This window comes from Podarcis liolepis (assembly GCF_965112155.1).
Source record: "Podarcis liolepis genome assembly, chromosome: 13".
Classification (NCBI taxonomy): Eukaryota; Metazoa; Chordata; class Lepidosauria; order Squamata; family Lacertidae; genus Podarcis; species Podarcis liolepis.
The window spans coordinates 17932119-17950786 of NC_139573.1; the positions used below are offsets into that span (position 1 = coordinate 17932119).

At 44.6% G+C, this 18668-nt stretch overlaps 2 protein-coding genes across 19 annotated transcripts in view; one reads left to right on the plus strand and one right to left on the minus strand.

The window, feature by feature from the left end:
* Window positions 1-120: 120 nt before the first annotated feature.
* On the minus strand, window positions 121-14348 carry MAZ (MYC associated zinc finger protein). 16 transcript variants are annotated; one of them, XM_083469188.1, is made up of 8 exons: window positions 14002-14338; window positions 11937-12023; window positions 9922-9987; window positions 7951-8741; window positions 4690-4753; window positions 4289-4460; window positions 2438-2645; window positions 121-1434 (listed from the first exon to the last, which is right to left on the minus strand). In XM_083469188.1, exons 1-7 carry the CDS (start codon window positions 14035-14037, stop codon window positions 2458-2460), a joined length of 1404 nt encoding a protein of 467 aa, XP_083325314.1. In that variant the 5' UTR covers window positions 14038-14338; the 3' UTR covers window positions 121-1434; window positions 2438-2457. The 16 variants fall into 16 exon arrangements, with proteins under 16 accessions (XP_083325314.1, XP_083325300.1, XP_083325313.1 ...); XM_083469174.1 differs by having other exon boundaries at window positions 11811-12026; window positions 14002-14305; XM_083469187.1 differs by having other exon boundaries at window positions 11937-12026; window positions 14002-14297.
* The window catches only part of MVP (major vault protein), a 24649-nt gene continuing 19244 nt past the window's right edge, over window positions 13264-18668 (plus strand). The window contains exon 1 of one of the 3 annotated variants that reach the window (XM_083469151.1): window positions 13264-13286. The gene's annotated coding sequence lies outside the window, so the exon portion shown is untranslated. The other 2 variants (XM_083469150.1, XM_083469152.1) reach the window with 2 other exon arrangements.

Genomic DNA, 18668 nt, shown 5'->3' on the forward strand with positions numbered 1-18668 from the left:
GGAGATTCTGATGGTGTAAGGAGGTAGGCAGAGCAAGAGAGACCAGCAAACGTAATACTTCCCCCTTTACACTCAAAGTGACACAGAAACAGTCTGACAATAAACAGACAAGAGTGTGGATTTTTTTCCTTCAATGTTTTTACTAAAATCTTTTGCTGTTGAGACACAGATCCAGAAAGGGTGCACGGGAGAAGGAAAGATGTGGGGTGAGGGAGGGAACAGGGAGAAAGGATAGATGGACACAGCTTCATTACATTTTGTGTTAACAAAAAACAAAAACAAAAAAAAAACCACAAAGGGAGATTATTTTAAATGTCAGGGGATTTTTTTTTAATATATATAATACAAAAAAGCGAGGACTCTAACCCCAAACTGTGGGGGTTGCATGCAACAAGAAAGGTTTTCAGCGGGTGGGGCATCAATGCTTGGTGTGGGGGGCTGACACGCTTGGAACACGAATCACGAGAGAAGCTCAGGAAATGGAGCATTAAAACAGACACCATGAAAGAATGAGGTGCTTGGGCAAGGAGGGAAATTCAGAGCAGTTCCTCAGCAGGGGAATGGAGGGCACTCCACACTGAAGCCATGGAGAAATCCAATCCTTTTCCATCCCATCCCACTGCAGCCCCCTGCCACCCCAGACTTGAGCTCCTGGCACCTACAATGCCCCTCAATCCTGATTTTCATCCCCCTTCTAACTTCTTTTTGGGTTTCCCAAGATCTGTCAACCCCTGAACCAACACAACTCTATTCCCAACTCTGGCCTCCCCCCGCCACCAGCTGCAATCTTGCCCCACAATTTTGTCCCACAGATATCCCATCCTTAGCCCTCCTCATTCTGTTCCTGAGCTGAGCTTGTTAAGTCTTTCCTGTCCCATTGTCTCACTCTTTTTGTGTAGCTGATTTAGGGGCAATGGGGAGCACTGCTGGAATGAGCAAGAGACTTATGGTGACGAAGACTGTAGCTATTTGGCTAAGGACAGGAGAGGGTGCATGGGTTTATGGGACTCTTGTGGGGCTAGACGTTAAGGGGACTAGAGCAGGGGAGTCAATAAAACGAGGGTGCTCTCTGAATGCACACACAGCCCTTCCATGGCCCTCTGAACAAGAGCTGCTGCTTTGGCTGGGCAGGTGCTTTCCCAGCACCACTATTTTACGAGCACAGGCAGGGGAGAGAATGAATGAAACCACCATTAAATTAAACACCCAAATATGGCCACTGCATATTCATCTGGGCTTGGAGGCTCCAGCTGCCAGTGAGGGAGAGGGATGGGACTGGGAGGGTCGGCTTCTGCCTCCCCACTCCCAGAAATCACCAGGGCTGTGTGGGGAGGGCTTGGCTCACAACCGAAGCTCCCTCCATGGGCAGCACCGTGACGGCGGCGGGAGGTGGGGCCGAGACGGCTGCCGCGAGGGGGCAGACCTCACCCGTACCTGTGGAGGAAGACAGATGTACAAAGTCAAAGGGGTTTCTCACCCTCAGAAATTTAATTAACACAGTTGTGTAGCCTGCTTCCTCCCACCCTCCCCCTGCTGTAAGCTGGAGTAGAAGACACAGCTGGTTTCACGTAGTAAGAAAGAGATGGATGCAGCTGCCCCTTCCTCCAAAGCACCATATTTATCCATGTCCTGCAGGGAAGTTCCCTTCCTTAAAAGGCTGAAAAATAAAGCAAGGTTGAAAGAACTCACTGCTCTAACTTGAAATTAACCGCAGACAATACAGCTAACTGGGGTTTATCACTTAAATTGTTGTCCTAATGCATAATAAAGGTTAAACTTTCACAGGAAAGTTTTCTCAGGGGATTCCAGCTCTCACAGTTCTCCAAGGTGCACGATACATAGGGAATACATCCATAGCAGTGAATGAGGCTAGAAAATCTCCCACTACATTACAGCATCTCATGGGAATAGATTCACTTACTACTGCCCCATGATCAGTTGTGTCTCAAAAGCAACAGTTACGCCTAACGTTGGACAGGAGACAAAGTAATGAAGGGCAAAAAGGAGACAAAACACCCATCAATGTGCCCCGTCTGTTGCTAACTTCAAAATATTAATAGTAGTCTATATTTCTTGTTAAAAGTACAAGAACTCCTTTGACTTTGGAAAAATAAAACAATATTCAGATAAATAAAACATTCAAAGGATTATGTGACCTTTTCATTTAAAAAAAATATGAAAGCTCAATCCTGCTTCTATCCTCTTTAGATGAACCTGCAAAAGGATCCTGAGTCACACATAAGCATCCAAACCAAGATAGGCACTGCAATATGCAGGCACTTAAACACTGGCAGAGGGATGCTAATTTAGGATGCAGCCGCCCCAGGGGAGATGGGGTTCTCTGTCTCCCACTGAGAATACAAGGACACATGGGTACCCTATGGGACAGATGGGCCTCCCCTCCCCATTCCCTAGGACAGAAGGAAGCGGCTCTTGCCTGGTGGCCCGGCCAGCGTTTCACCGCAGCGGTTGGCCCTCAGTGGCCGCAGCCCCTTCTCCTGCGTGCGTCTGCAGATGCCCGTTGAGCTGAGCTGGGGTCTTGCAGTGCACGCCACACAGCTTGCAAAGGAAACGCTCCAGCCGCGGGGCGGCCAGTCCGTGGTCCTTGACCGCGTGGACCCTGAGGTAGGCCGCTGTGGTGAACCCTACGGGAGGGGGAGAAGGACAAAAACCAGCCAGGTCAGTGTCCGGTCTACTGAAAACGTACTCCAGTGTCCTGTAATGCTTGGCTGTGCCTCACCCTAGAGGCGGCTGCGTCTCAACATCTAGTGAAAGATCCATTGCGACAGGGCTCCCTGGTGAAGAGGCAGCTTCTCCACCCCAGAGATGGCTGCATCTTGCCACCAGGTAAGCTATCTGTGTATGAACAACAGACCCCACTCTAGGGGCAGCTGCATCGCGGCATTGAGGAAGTAAAGGTGAGGAACTTAAGACTCAACACAAAAATATCAGAGCTGTAATCCTAGACCAGAAGTAGCTGGATGAGAAGAAAGCAAATTTCCTCCCCGCACCCCACAGCAAATCTATGTTACCTATATTCTTTGCAATATAAAATACTTAAAAGTCATAAAAGAATTATAAGAAGTGATTAATAGTAAACTGCTGCTTTATGCTTCTGAGAATCCAGTTATCTACAATATGTTGAAGATTTTATTTTAAATATATGGGTAAAGCATAATGGATTATGCATATTATCCAGTGAGATAATCCAGGTGTTTCCACAAAGGAAAAGCAGATTATTTTTTTTAAAAAACTGTTTCTTACTAACCTGCACATTATTCAGCCTATTTTGACTTATGTTTTAAGGATATTGTTTTCTATTTAAAAATAATATACCCATCTAAGTATGTCAGATGGGTAAATTTGTAACACACAAAATTCAAATATTAGCCCTCTTTTCATACTGTTTAGTTATCTACCTGCACATTGGATTCCACCTATATATGGAGAATTAGCAAAGCTAACTATATACAATAAATCATGTCATCCTACACTTACACAGTACAGTGAAGCTATTTAAGCCTGTGGCAAAATGGAACTAAGGAGATGCTCGGACATGTAAATGGAGAAAAAAAGATTAGGAGCCAGCTGTCTTCTTGTTGAGATAAAGCAGGAAGTCTGAGCAACAGCTGCAGGCCCACAAAAATAAAATGCTGCCTGGTCTCACATTGATCCTTCAAACGCAGCTTGTTTAAAAGGCATTATTATATATTCTTATCAAGTCAGTCCTCTTCTGCAATTCTGTATTTAATGCTCACAGAGAGTAAGTTTGGCCTCACATGTAAAGGATTCAAACCTGGCTTACTACTTCTATAGCAGGCATGTGCAACTCTGACTTACCAAGATGAATGCAGCCCACCTACCACATACTGTGGCCTGTCAGTTGGGTAATAAACCAATATAGCTACCTATAAGGCCCTGGTGGGTCACCATCCATGGCTGTTCAGCTGAGCTGAAGTTAATGAGAGCCTGGCAGGTCTGCTTGAAAGCTTGTGGAAAATCAGCCACATCTAATTCAAACTGCAAATGAAATAACCTGAAGCAGGTCTCAAGCATGACTCTGGCTGATATGCTGAGAAACCATATTATAAAGGAGCAAGCACTTATGCAAGTACCAATTAAAGTTGGAATCCTATGCAAATGCAGCTAGGAGTAAGCTCCATTGAAACCTAATTCTTACAAAACCTACATCAGATTGTACTGTGCGACTGCTAGCATTCCCAGAAGAGACAGTTAAGTATTTTTCTCTCACTTCCAGATACTTTCACAGAGAGCCCTGTCCTCTTACCTTTGTTGCACAGTTCACAGACATGATTCGGCCCTTGGCTGTGTACTTTCATGTGGTCCGTGATGTAGGCGGCGCTCAGCATCTTTCCACACACGTGACATGGCACCTTCTCCTCATGACGGACTGTGTGAGCACGCAGCCGATCCTTGGTGGCAAAGGCTGCTTCACATGTCTGCAGAAACAGAGAGAAAGGAATCATGGCGAAAACGTTTTTGCCTACAGCAGCCCACTTCCCAACCAAAGACTATGGGACTTGAGAACGTGCAAAGTTCCCTTTAAGTACAGGGGAACTGACATCACCTTCTATTGCACCAGAAACGCAGGCAGATTATTGGGGACAAATTAAATAATGGGAGGGAGTAGAGAGTTGATACAGCAATACTGTCAGTGGGGGAAGGTACCTCACATTTGAAGGGCCTCTCTGTCGAGTGGACTTGCCGCACATGGCTGTTCAAATGGTCCGGACTGTGGGAGGAAAGAAATATTCAAGTAAGTGATCTGTTCTTGAGGAATTCTCTTTCATTCCCTGCTATAAAGGTCCATGTCCCCCTCATTATTAAATTCATCTCCCTTTCCTTCTCAATCCCAACTATGTTGCTATAGCTGCATGTCTCCTAGAGCTGGGTTGCCCCTGTTTCTTTTACTGGTAAAGTTTTTCTGCCTTTAACAGATGCACAGGAATACACTTCTTTTGGAAAAGCTGTTCCTCTTAAACACCAGTTAGCTTGCAGCTGTTAACAGTACAATAACTCTGTCATTAAAAAGTGCCAGTTATAGTTTTAACAGGCTTAATTCATCATTTTTAAGCATTCACTGACGTGAGTCAAGGCAAGATGAGTGAGGGAGACTATGTGCCTACAGAAATGTTCTTGGGGAATTCATCCACTCAATGGTTTATTAAGCTGGAATCTAAGCTGGAAAACAATTCAGAAAAGGATTTGACACTCAAGAATCCAATTGATTTACAGGGAACCCTCCATTAGAAAGCAAGCTGAAAATAGAAACTGTAAACTTAGAACTGATAGATGCTGACATGTTTTAATCTCTTTAAGTTTAGAGCTGATTTTAATTTTTTAAAACATTTCTTATTTTTAACTAGCTTTGCTGATAATATTCTTGTAAACCTTTTAGAGGTTTTGTTACAATAAAATGGCATATAAATTTTGTTAAATAAATAAAATAAAGGTTGTCACTTATTTGAAAGGGTAAGAAAGTGCAGTGTTAAAAAATGGGAGCAACCTTGAATATATATAGCTAGCTTGCCTAGAGGAAATTTCTACGGCACATGTGTAATTTATGTGCTTTCTGCTGCTAAAATTACAAGCCCTTGATGTGATGAAAAGAAATTTTGGATATATTCAAGTAGTTTCTACCCAATGAAATAAACAAAAAGGGTGCAGAAAACAGTGTATTCTAGTCAGGTGTTAGGTCCTCTTGTATTTTATGTAGTTCTATGTGACTTGAGTGTATATGTATCAGACCATACCAACACTCCTATTTTAAAGACCTACTTTAAAAAGGTTGCATTTCTAAAGTTATTTCTTTAAAAGCCCATGTTTACTCCTTTATTGTTGCAAGTCAGAAGCCTGACTCTATGGCCTCTAGGAGCTGTGAAGCCTGGAATGTTACTAGAATTTTTTGTTAAATAGGTTAAATAAATTTGTAATTTTATGTTGTGAACCACCCTGATATCTATGAGTATTGTGTAGTACACAAATTTAATAAACCAATCAACCAACCTACACCTGTCCTCTTGCTTTCATTTCTACAAAGGGCTGTCAGATCAGAAAACTTGAGCACCTTCTTTTTATGTTCATGCTTTTTCTGGGGGCTTACAAGAACATCTAAAGCCCATGGGGCAATTACTGACTATTTTGTTTCTCTGGAATTTTCTTTGTATTTTGAGGACAGGCTGCTCTTGGTATTCCATGCAACTGCAGGTCCACGCAAAACCTGGGCCAAGTGTAGGAATTGAGATGGCCTAACTTATTTTAAAGACCAAGTGCATTCTTTCTACAGTTGTACAGAAAAGCTGGCAAATGTAACGGCAATTCTGGCAAAATCTCAGAAACAAAGGGAGAGAAATCTGGTTACAGAGCCTTTCTGATCAGGCTGCAACTTATCAGTGTTCTATGCTGCCAGCATGGTGACAATGCAGTTACTAAGTACATTTGCAAATGTTTAATTCTGGAAATGTGAGGTTTTCTTTCCCCACAAGCTGACCTCATTGTCTGTTGCTTGATCTAACAGCCAATTAATATGCAAAGGAATTCCATAGATCTGGCACTTCTTGAACTGCACACTTCAGACTGCAGGTGAGGTACTACATGTTTGAATACACCTTCCTGTTAAAACAAATCCCTTGAATGAAAAGCTAGCATGTCAAGAAAGCTTTTAGTTTCTTACTAACATGCTAGTTCAGTATATGCAGGGATTTGTTTTTACACGGAGGAACAATGAAACACGGACACGTCTGTTGAGTTGACAAAGTCAAGGAGAAGTCTTATGCTATTTCTACATGTTTGAATCTGACCTGAAATGGGCAATTGTGGGGTTATATTTATATTTTCCTGTTTCTTTTCAATACTTTATGAAAGCCACTTGTTGCACTTTTGTGAAGGCTCTTTGAATGTCTACACTTACCTCTCATGGGTGTCGATGCCTCAATCCCAGTTAGAAGCCTCTTGTTAATGGTTGCATTTTATAGGTACAGTGGTGCCTCGCAAGACGAAAAGAACCCGTTCTGTGATTTTCTTCGTCTAGCGGTTTTTTCGTCTTGCGAAGCAAGCCCATTGACGGATTAGCGGATTAGCCCTATTAGCGGCTTTTAGCGGCTTATCTGCTGATCGGATCAGCTGATAAGCGGCTTAGCGGCTTAGAAAAAGGGGGGGAGGGGAAAAAACCAGCAGGAACTCGCAAGACATTGTCGTCTTGCGAAGCAAGCCCATAGGAAATTCGTTTTGCGAAGCACCTCCAAAACGGAAAACTCTTTCGTCTAGCGAGTTTTCCGTCTTGCGAGGCATTCGTCTTGCGGGGCACCACTGTAGTCAGAAGGAAACACTGCCTAACACTCTGGTATTATAATACAAAAGTACTAGTGGCAGGACTGGGGAAATTTTCTGGATTGGGTTATACACTGCTAACTTAAAATAAGTCAGTGAACCACAATTGAGAAAATATGTGCTTTCACATGCCTCCCCTTTCCTTTCTTTCTGTCCTGTTTGTTCAGCTGGATTGGTACATAAGAACTGCAATGAGTTAGCTGCTCCTAGGACTGGAACTGGTGAGGGATTTGGATGGATTTCCCATGCGGTCTTTACTGTTCTGGAGTCCTCCCACAGAACCAGCACCAGCTGGTGTCCCTTAGAAAACCTCTTATATGGCCAAGGTAGTCAAGATTAGGCTTGGAGGAATTTGAGTTATGGCAAGAGCTGCAAAGGGAAGGGATCCTGAGGTGCCCCCAGACATCCCTCAATCAGTTAATGTTAGCTTCTAGTCTAATAGTGCCATCCTAACTCATACTGGTTCAGGATGTTGTCTGCTAAAGCTTATTCTCTATCACAAAGGGAAACACCTTTTCTAAAAGCCAACCTTCCTCACGTAAGCCCTGCAACAAGTCCCCTTTGAACTGCCTCCTCCCTGCACCCTTGAATCCCTCGTACCGAGAGAAACTCTTCCCACAGTGGCTGCAGATGTACGGCTTGTGCACAGCACCATCATGCGAACGGACGTGATAGCTCATGCGATCCTTCCGCTTGAATCGCTGCTGGCAGACAGGACACTGGTAGGGCTTCTCATCTGAATGAGACAACTTATGCCGATTGAGATGGTAGACGTCCCGGAAGGCTTTCCCACACATCTCACAAGCATGGTTCTTCCGGATGCGTTTGCCTGATGCTGTAGTGGTCACCAGCCCTGCTCCTGACCCTGCTGTGTTTCCTGCACCTTCGGCAGGGGCAGGTGTTGCTGCTGTTGTGCCACCGATGGCGGAAACACTAAGCAAGCTGAGGGGGACCATGGTGGGCATCTTCATGGTCGTGGGTCCAGCGCGAGAAGCTTTGGCCCCCGTATGAATGGCTTCATGGCGCCGCAGGTTGTAGCCATTTTTGAATTCTTTAGCACACAGGGAGCAGATGTAGGGACCTTTGCTCTTGGGCTTCTTCTGGGCATCACCTTGCTGTTGCGTAGCAGAAGCCGCCTGGGAGGTTGGGGCTTGTGTAGTTTGAGAGGATGGTGCTACCTGCCCACCACCACCCTCGGAAGCAGAAGGTTGCTGCTGCTTCAAAGCGGCCGTGTCTACTGTGGAAGCAGATGGTGCGGAGCCAGTAGCGGCAGCAACCACAGCAGCAGCAGCGGCTGTTTCCTGGGCTGCAGCCAAGACTGGAAGGAGATCCACTTGGAGGGATTCAGCAGGGGTGGCTGTCTGCTGGGGAGGGGCTGTTGTGGTGGCAGTCTGAACAGAAAAGAGATTTTATACTTGAAAAATACAGTAATGAACAATAAATCCTGAAAGCCTACAGTATTCTAGAAACTTGTAGAGTGGATGGAATAGTAAATTCCCATTTCAAAAGCATCCGTCTCTCATAACTATCTTTAACTCATCTTAGGTGGGGGAAGACTAAGGTGGGCTGGATTATTATTTACCAAATGTTATGGAAGGAGAAGCAGGAATACTCACTACAAACACTCACCAGCTCCACTGAATAGTTAGAATTCAAGTTAAAGAGCTGGGCATCTCAGAGTTGGAGAGCTCTGCTTTTACAGATACCATGCCCTGCAAAGTGAAGACTTGGGTATTTCTTACTAAGTCTGGAAAATCTAGCTCAGTACAGTGCCATCAGCTTAAGTGTACTGGAAGCTTCACCCTAACTCTAACCACAGAAACTACTAGCCCATTTGCTCTCATGCATCTGCACGTTTACAGGTGGGAGAAGGACAACCAGGTTCCAGTTTGTTAAACATTTCTTGCTGGTTGCCTGTGTGTCAAAGGCAACTGGATGATTGGCTGTTTACAAAGCTGGATTACAGAAACTTTACAGTGGTGCCTCGCAAGACGAAAATAATTCGTTCCGCGAGTCTTTTTGTCTTGCGATGTTTTTTGTCTTGCGAAGCAGGGTCCGTCACAACTGCGCCTCTTCAAGTGGCTTTAAGAAAAAAGCGCAAGACGTTTTCGTCTTGCGAAGCAAGCCCATAGGGAAATTCGTCTAGCGAAGCACCGCAAAACCGAAAAACCCTTTTGTCTAGCGAGTTTTTCGTCTTGCGAGGCATTCGTCTTGCGGGGCACCACTGTATCTGGGATAGCTTTCTGCCTATCTTAAATGTATACCCTCCCTTCTAATAATGCATATCATCATAAGTCTTTAAAATTGATGCCAGTGAATGGTGTGGAAACCACAGCATGCCTGAAGCTAATCAGGTGTGAACCTGATCATTCTCTTGGATGGGAGTTCCGAGTACGAGCAGAATATAAAAAACACATTAGAAAAGAAATTCAGCCTACAATATCTCATTACATATATGGCTGATGCGGCTTTGTACTATTTAAGTACTAGCCTGGTAGCCATGAGAAGGAATTCTATGCAGGCAAGTGAGTAGTCTCGGGAAGGAGTTATCCATCCCTCCTGTGCACCTACCAGAGAAATGCAGCTAACTGATGCAGGAGGGACAAAGCTCTCTGTCCATCTGCCATCCCTAGTGTGCTAGTAAAAACATGGCAGAAAAGCAATGTTTGTAAACTTATTTACAAGGCTTTTAGAAAGAAGAAATGCATAGATTTGAGCCAACAACCATTTAGACACCAATTTGTTCTTATTCCTTAGCCAAAATATTTCCCAGAATTTTCAATCAGGAAAGAAATCACAGGATTAGAGAAAAATGTGTTTGGAACCTTTTAAAAATCTAGAAAAGTATTCTTTTTAAAATGCTAACAATTTAAAAATCAATTTCAATGAAAATATGTTCAGTCCATATATGGCAATTCATGGGTCCAAACTAAGCCGTTTTACTTTGTGATTTTCACATAGAGAGATTAAATTTTTTCACTCCAAATTCTACAAACCAAAAATTACCTCTTCACTGAGCAGCTTTTGTGCATTAGCTATATAAGGTGATGAACATAATTTAACTCCAGGCAACAAAGAAATACATAAGGACCCGTGGTACTGGCTTGCCTGGCTAGATGACTTTCTAGTGTCCATCACCATCAGAAAACAGTAAGGACAACTACCATATCATGAAGTGACAGTCTTTCTCAACTTCTATAGAGGTGAAGTTAAGAAGAGACTTGAATTCAAATTCCTGTTCAGTCACTGATTTGTGACCAAGGTCAAGTCATATGTGTCAGAAACTAGGCAGAGTTACTTGGAAGTAAATTATGCTTTGTTTTGTATTGCTTATTCCCAGGAAAATGTGTGAAGGACTAACCCCTTAATCTCTGTACACTGGTCAGAAAAATGGAACAAGGGATGCTATCAGGAAAAATGACAAACCACTACATAAACCTAAGTTCAATCTAGCATTTCAGAGATCTGTTATTATTCAAAAATACAGTTGTCTTGGTTATGTTCCTTCAAGACCTTTTAAATTCAATTTAGAGCATTATCTGTAAGTGAAGTTCAAATAGTTCTTTCTCTGGTAGAGGTTTGTCAGCATCCAAGTCTGGGTAGCTTTCAAAACAACCAGCTATACGCAATATTAGTTATACTCAGAACAGATCCACTGAAATCAATGAACCTAAGTAATACCACTAGGTCTACTAAGGGTATGATTTAATTAGATATTACCCAATAAAGCTTTGATTCAGATTGCTTTTTAAAGTATAGAGTTAACCAGGGAAGGGCTGACCTTAAACTGCAATCCTATGCCTACTGAACATGGTGACACTTACTTCGGAAAAAATGTGTATGGGATAAAGCTGCCTATCAGGATATTTATACAATCATAATTTATTTTGTTTTAATTTGTTACCTGTTGAAGTCTGGGATATATGAGGCTAGTAATAATAATAAAAGCAAAACAAATCTAAATAGAACCAAGATAATATCTGCACAGCAAGGCAGAATTATTGGCCCCAGTAAAACTAACTTTTAATTCAGAGTAAACTTGAAGTGCACCAGATTAACTTAATGGGTTTGGTAAATGAGAACTGGGAGAAGGGGACGGTTTCCTTTAACATAAGGGTACTTGGCTTTAACACTCTGCACAAGCTTTATTGGGTGGTCTCTGGCAAACCATTATTTCAGAGCCTCAGTCCCACAACTGTTTTATGCTAATTTTTTTTAAAGTAGTGCTGCTTCTGTATTGATTTTAATTGACTGAATATAGTTGTATTTTATTGATTTTAATTTGTGAACTGCCCAGAGGACATGGTTAATTGGGTGGTATATAAATGCTGAAAGTAAACAAATAAAAAGAAACATTAAGTGACTGACATCAAGTAAGAGTGGCTAAATAAATGTAAAACAGTATTTACAGAAAGAAATACAGAAATTATTTTTTAAAATCAAGTATTTGTACAGGGTACCCTTTGAGGTTGAGGCAATTCGTATAAAAAATTTTGGTCTCCAGCACTGAGATGCAGCTGCCTCAAGTAGATATCGTTTTTCAAAGGGGTCCATCGCTCTCCATTTGGTGCCCAGACAGAGCTCACCTGGAAGGGGCTTTGACTGCAGCCCTGAGCAGCAAAAAATCTGGACTGGATTTCGGTCCCAACCTGCAGAGGGTTCTGTGTATGACTCTGCTAAAGAGACAGAAAAAAAGAAAGATTAGGGAACCTTAAAAGAAAAAGAATCCTCCCCACCCTTCAGCAAATTTGAAAACTCAAGAGTTACCGTAAATTCAAAGGACAGCAAGAGAGAAATGGGTAATTGTAGGAAATTGGTGTGTTTGGTTATTCCACAGGAACTATGGGTGATGAGATGAAAGATGTAGAGAGAGCAGCAATTGCTTGACCCAAGTAACTTCAAGCACTGAATGTAAGTGTGGAGTAATTATGGTTTACAACAGGAAAAATATGGGGTTGAATCCAATGTAAGTAGGGCAATTTAAATTAATAAATATGCCTTTCTGGTCCATTAATTTCAGTGGGTCTACTCTAAGCAGAACTTAGTTGGTTTCCCATGGTGTGGGAAAGGAGGAAAGTTTGTTTGTGGGAGAATAGAAAGCTAGGTGTAAGGTATGGGACTGTAAAGATAAATTGCTACACTGGGCCAAGATGAGGGTTTGACTATTGTGTACAAAAGTATGGAATAAAAGAGGGCATGTACTAGGAGAGTCTACTTTTCATGGGGAAAAGGACAGGCAAGGGATTCCCAACAGCAGTAGATATGGGCCAGCATTATGTTAAGGTCTATGCCTGGGAGATTCCGCCTCCCCAACCACACACATGATAGTGAAGTACTAGGGGAGCCATGTCTCTGACCTATAAGAGGAGGGAAAAGCAAGTAAAGTAGTTGCATATCTGAAAAAGGGGAAGGCCTGAGGCTGAGCTCTGCAAAGGGAAAACCCAGGCAGGAAGCACTAGGAGGGAGGGTGATTACCCAGGAAAGGAGCCAAGGGTGACAGCAGCAGGTTATTATTTGGTCAGAAACTGGAAAGGGGAGGTGGCTGGGGAGGTGGGGCTGCAGGTTTAAAGAGGAAATTGTCTGCAAGGGAGGCTCAAGAAGTGGAAGCAGGAGGTTAAGACAAGGAGCTCCAAAGGGTGGGGAAGTAGGGGCCTCATGCAATCTTGACAAAATTTGGCCACACATGCCTGGTCACAGGAAAAGTTGGAGGTAATGTACCTCCCACCGTGTATACAGCCACTATCTATATCATAATGCATTTGTAGGTGAGGAGGAAAGAAGTGGGGTCATCTCCCTGCATTTTTTAATGTCCAGAGACGGCCCCTTTAGGAGTCCACACATAAAGGTAGGCAGGAAACAGGTGGGAAATCCAACACCACACCTGTTGGCTGCCAAAGGTCACACCTAGCTACCTCCTTTTGTGCCTGCGCTTCAGGGTAAGTAAATAGCGGGGCCAGGAAATGAGCATGAAGCCTCTCGTTGGCATGTGTGGCCAAACTCGCACTGGTGTTAGGCAGAAACCCCTAGAGGGCACAGCTTTGGGGAGGGGAAAGCAATTATGGCAGGAGGACATTTTATTTTGTGGGGGGCATGACGGGAAGAGAGGATTATGCGCGCGTAGCCTTGGAGAGGGCGAGGCAGCTGTAGTGCGTGTGTATCTGAGGGGGGGCATTTTGGAAAGCAGGATCACTGGGAGTGGGACCGAGGAGGCACCGAGGTAGCAACTGGCAGGGAAAAAGGTGGGGGACAAGCGCGAGGGGATGGGCAGAGCGAGCGCGAGAGGGAGGTGACCGTTGGTGGGGGGGGAGAGGGAGATGAAGCGCGAGGCGGAGGGAGGGGCTGGGCACAGCGAGCGTAGAGAACGAGGGGGTAGGGGGAGCGCAAGGCTGCGCTGGGCGGAGGGAGGTGACCGTTGGGGCAGCGCGAGGCGGGGGGGGGGGGGAGCGCGTGCTGAGTGCGCCCTGCTGGCCCGCGCGCGCAAGGGCCCCCGCCCGCTGGGATTCCCGAGGGGAGGGGCGGGGCAGGGAGGGTGTGAGCGGGGAGCCTAGAGCTCTTGCTTGCGCTCCCTTGTCCTTCTCCGCTCGCGCTCCCCCCCCTTTTTTTAGCGGAGAAGGGAGGGGGGAAGGTGGAGGAGAAGGGAGGGGGGGTTACCTGGAAGATGAAGCTGCTCCAGTTGCTCGGGTCCATGGCGGCGGCAACGAGCGGGGGAGGGGGGGGTTCAGCTCGGCGAGAGGGGGGGTCGGGAAGGGAGGGGGGAGCGAGTGGGGAGCAGCAGCAACGTCGCGCGGGCGGGGGGAGTGAAGGTGGGAGGGGGGATAGAGCGAGGAGGCAGCGGCGCGAGGAAACCTCGGCGCGCACGCTGATTGGCCCCCTCTGCGCGCGCGCGCCCCCCGGCGCCACAGCCTCTCTGGGCGGGGAGGGGTGAAGAGGGGGTATGGAGAAGGCGGCAGGTAGCGATTGGGTGGGGCTGCCGTCCTCGCTCCCGACGTGCGCGGGATCGTACAAAAGGCCCTCTCGTGTGGTGCTTGCTGATTGGGTGGAGTGACGAGCGCTGTGGCCGTAGGGTTTTTTCTTTTAAAGAAGAAAGTTGATTGGCCGGCGCCAAGGCGGCCGCGCGCGAGTAACGGTTGCTCCTTTCCCCTCCCCGTTAGTTTTCTTTTGAGTGACTCCGTCCCCTCTCACAAAATGGCCGCCAGGGAAGAGCTTCATCCGTAATGGCCATTATGGTGCCTTTTCTCTTTCTGCCCCTCATTCCGTATTATTCAACCCCCTGCCGTACACTTATGTCGCCTATATTAAAAAAAATGTCGCAGGGAAGACGAACGAACTCGACAGCATATTTGGGCTTGCAGGTACTAGTAAGTAAGGTGTAGGACGATCTGCATGACGCCTGCTGTGATCTAGAACTTAACACAGATAGACAGCTATGCTTTCATAGTATGGGATTATGTCACTAGCATGCGGCATTGTACTGCAGCTTCAACCATATCTGGAAATAAACCCCGCTGAATCCAGTAGAAAGTCTGAATTGATATGGTTTGTATTGCCCTCTTGGCGCTTACACCAGGAGATTTTACTCATTTATGCAAGTTACTTTAATGTGACTTTTATGCAGACTTCACCTAGACAACCTTCAGCAAGAACTTGAGTTAAATGTGAGACTTCTAACTCTTATGTCACCTCTTGGCAAAGAAGGCCTCAACCACAATTATCTAGGGTCCCTTGTTTTATCACATGACAGGCTTGGGAAAACATCAGGATCGCATTTGTGTACCAAGTGTTCTTAACTGAGCTCATATTTAGCACCACAATGCTGCTGACTCAACTTGGCAGGCAAACAGATAACAGTGGGTAATACCTTGTTTACTTATTTTTACTGTGATTTCTGTCCCATGCACCCTGTTCAATCCACATTATACTTGTGCCAGGGCAGATTTGTAAGTTAGCTACGTTCATTTAATATATGCTATTTTACTACATTTATAATTTTCTTGTCCTCCAAGGAGTTCAAGTGGAGTACTTGATACCCTGTGGGATAAGTTCCAGATAGTGACAACTCCAAGGTCATCCAGAGCTTCATGGGCCAATGGGAATTTGAACACTATGAGTCTTCCTTGTACTAGAGGGATACTAATCTCTATAGCACTCTGTCTCCTGGCTTGAATTGCACTCTGCAACCACAAACCACTGAGTGTCAGACTTTTATATGGATGCTGTCAACATTTTCTCAACGCCTCTGCTTGGTTTTGAGTTGGACTTTTAAAAAAATCTTCCAGGAACCAATTTTCTACAAGCCTGTGTCTTGAATGATTCTGATAACTTACCTGTTTTAAAGCCAACCCAAAACACAAGTTTACAACCTATTTGTTGTATCCTTTGTAGCACTGAGCTGGGCAAATTGAGGAGTTACAATGTATCGCTATTATAATCGTTATATAATAGGAAGATGCTTCAAATATTTAAGTGGTGGTGGAGGAGGTGAAAATAAACATTTTCTAACAATGACAGTGTGTGGCCCTGCTCCTGGATTATGCATATTCCAAAATATAACTCTGTTGCTTATGAGTGGGTATAGAATTGCAGCTCAATTTCATAGTCAATGGGACTTGACCCCAGCAAAGAGGGACTATGAGTGCAGCCCTGCTGTGCAATCCTGAGCGTGGTTTCAAAAGCAAAGCCTGTGTTGAATGATGTTTACTCACAAGCACAAGTATGCTTAGGGTCGCTGCCTTAGGGCTTCCAAGTAAACAGGAGTCGAAGTGGAATGTCCATCATGTTTGCCGCACAAGTGAGGTCACGCAGTTTGCTTGGATGTTACGGCAGAGAAAATGGCTGACAGATTAACCCCCCAAAATGACACGCTTTTGTTTTTCTGGTGCACCTTTCAAATGGCTGAAGCGGACAATTAGTGTGCCTTAAATTAAAAAACAACAACAACAACAGACTAGGTGACGTTACGCTACAGAATTTGTCTTGTTTTGGAAGCTATTTCTCAACGCGCATGCGTTTTGCAGCAGTTCGGTACCGTAGCCTGAAAAGAAGGAAAATACGCATGCGCTTTGGGAAGGAACGGGGGCGTAGCAGCGAGCCGTGCATAGACCGATGCGGAGGCTCTGCGAAAACAATACGCTCGTGCGCAGTACAGCTCGCTGGTTGTGTCGCGCGCGCGGCTATATAGTGTAAATAAATCAATGCGCATGCTCCTAAAGCCTCGGAGAGCGCATGCGCAGCGGGACGCTTGCGTCTTCCGACTGCCGTGAAGAATGCAGTATGCGTTTGCCGCATGCGTAGTAAAAGCACCTCGCGATTTGCCGCCTCCCCTCGTTTCCCGTATGAGTTGTGATCTCCATTTTACGCTGCCTAAGCGCCAGCAGTGCCGCCTGTGTGCGAATTTCAGTCCGGATTGTTTCATGTTTGCAATAAATGTGAAGAGGCCAGGATTGAAAGCAGTTGCTCAAGAGTGTTCCTGATGAAGAATTAAGTGTGAAGCACGTTGGGTTTAATTTTTAAAAACGCATATATTATTCAGTCTTCTATCCCTGCGACTGATGCCTTCCCTCCTTTTTTACTGTTAATGTGTAAGAAGGAAGAAAATAAAGCATCAAAAGTAAGCAGGAATTCCCACCTTCAATTAAACTAAATAAAGTATTTAACTGATAATTATTTTGTAGACCTCTTGTGATCTTAGTGGACTTGAAGAAAAGTACATCCCATACAAGGTGTGGGAGGGGTAGCACTGTAAGGAAAAAAGGAATCATATAGAAGACTCCTTCAAGCTAGAATTTCAATAAATTTATCCCCCAAGCCGTTTTGTGTATCCAATAACCAGAAAAGTGCTGAAATAATTTCTCATACATTGCTTCTGTAATTGTTAAAATGTTGTGAGGTTGGCTTTCCTTTTTCATTTGTATACTGCCCACCATCTGAAAATCTCCGGTGGTTCACAACAAAAATAAAAGATGAAAAACCCCCACAAAATATAAGATAAAAACAAAAACCAGCAATGCTCCCCTCCCTGCCACACACAGCAAAGGTCTGGTTGTAGAGAAATGTAATGAAGGCACCAGGCGGACCTCCCTGGGGAGAGCAAATAAACAAGAAGGCCTGTTCTTGTATTGCCAGTCACCCTCCAGGTCTCTCATGGAGGAGGCACACGAAGAAGGGTTTTGGAAGATGATCACAGGGTCTGGGTCGGATCATATGGGAAGAGGTGGTCTTTGGGGTATTGTGGTCCAGTACCAGGACTTTGAATTAGGCCCAGAAACTAATTTGCAGCTAGTGCAGTCAAGCCAGGATCAGTGTCATGCTCAAACAGTCTTGCCCTGGTGAGCAACCTGGCTGCTGAATTCTGCACCAGTTGAAGCGTCCAAACCCATCTTCAGAGGCAGCCCCACGTATAGCTCATTGCAGTAATCTAATCTAGTGGTTACCAGAGCATAGACAACCGTAGCTGGGCTAATATTCTTGACAAATGGATAAATTGAGATGAGGCTATGACTGCAATCCTAATCCTGTTTACCTAAGAGTAAATCCCATTAATTCACTAGGATTTACTTCTGAGTAGACATGGTTAGGATTGTGTTGTAAGAAATAATTGTCTAGATTTGAAGCAAGGATTCAAAGCTTGAGCTCATACTCATGGGTAAATTATTTGACTACTTAAAGAGAAATATGTATTCCTAGATGTGCCCAGGTAGTCTGATACAGCATACCAAGTGTGCATCTATTACACAAATGTAAAGCAGTTTAAGCACCAGTGCTTTGCCCCAAAGGAACATAAGAATTGTAGGATGACATCTCAGGCAGAGATTCCTTGGTCCCTAAAACAGCTACAATTCACTGTGAATGCTCACAACTTTTATATCTGAAGTTGCATGATTATGCTGGATGTAGGGTAGGGTAAGGTGGCCAACTGTGCTAGGGCTCCTGTGCCTCTAACTGCTGCCCTATATTCTTCCCCTCATTGTCGCAGTGATTGAAAAAGCAGCACCTGCTGCATTCCCTCTTTTCATGCAACTGTTAAAAAGGGAGCCCTGCCCTAAAATAATCATTGGTAATTTGCCAGCTTTTAGCAATTGGGGTTGCTAGTCTCTTTGTTTGTTGAAGGATTTATGTAACTTGAGAAGTAAATAAAAAGGCAGAATTTCAGAATTTTTTACAAGCTTTCATCAGACCTACCTATCCCAGCATGATATATAAAAATGCTTCTAGGTCAAGTAGAAAATACCTTGGCGCTGTGGGTTAAACCACAGAGCCTAGGACTTGACGATCAGAAGGTCAGAGGTTCGAATCCCCACGACGGGGTGAGCCCCCATTGC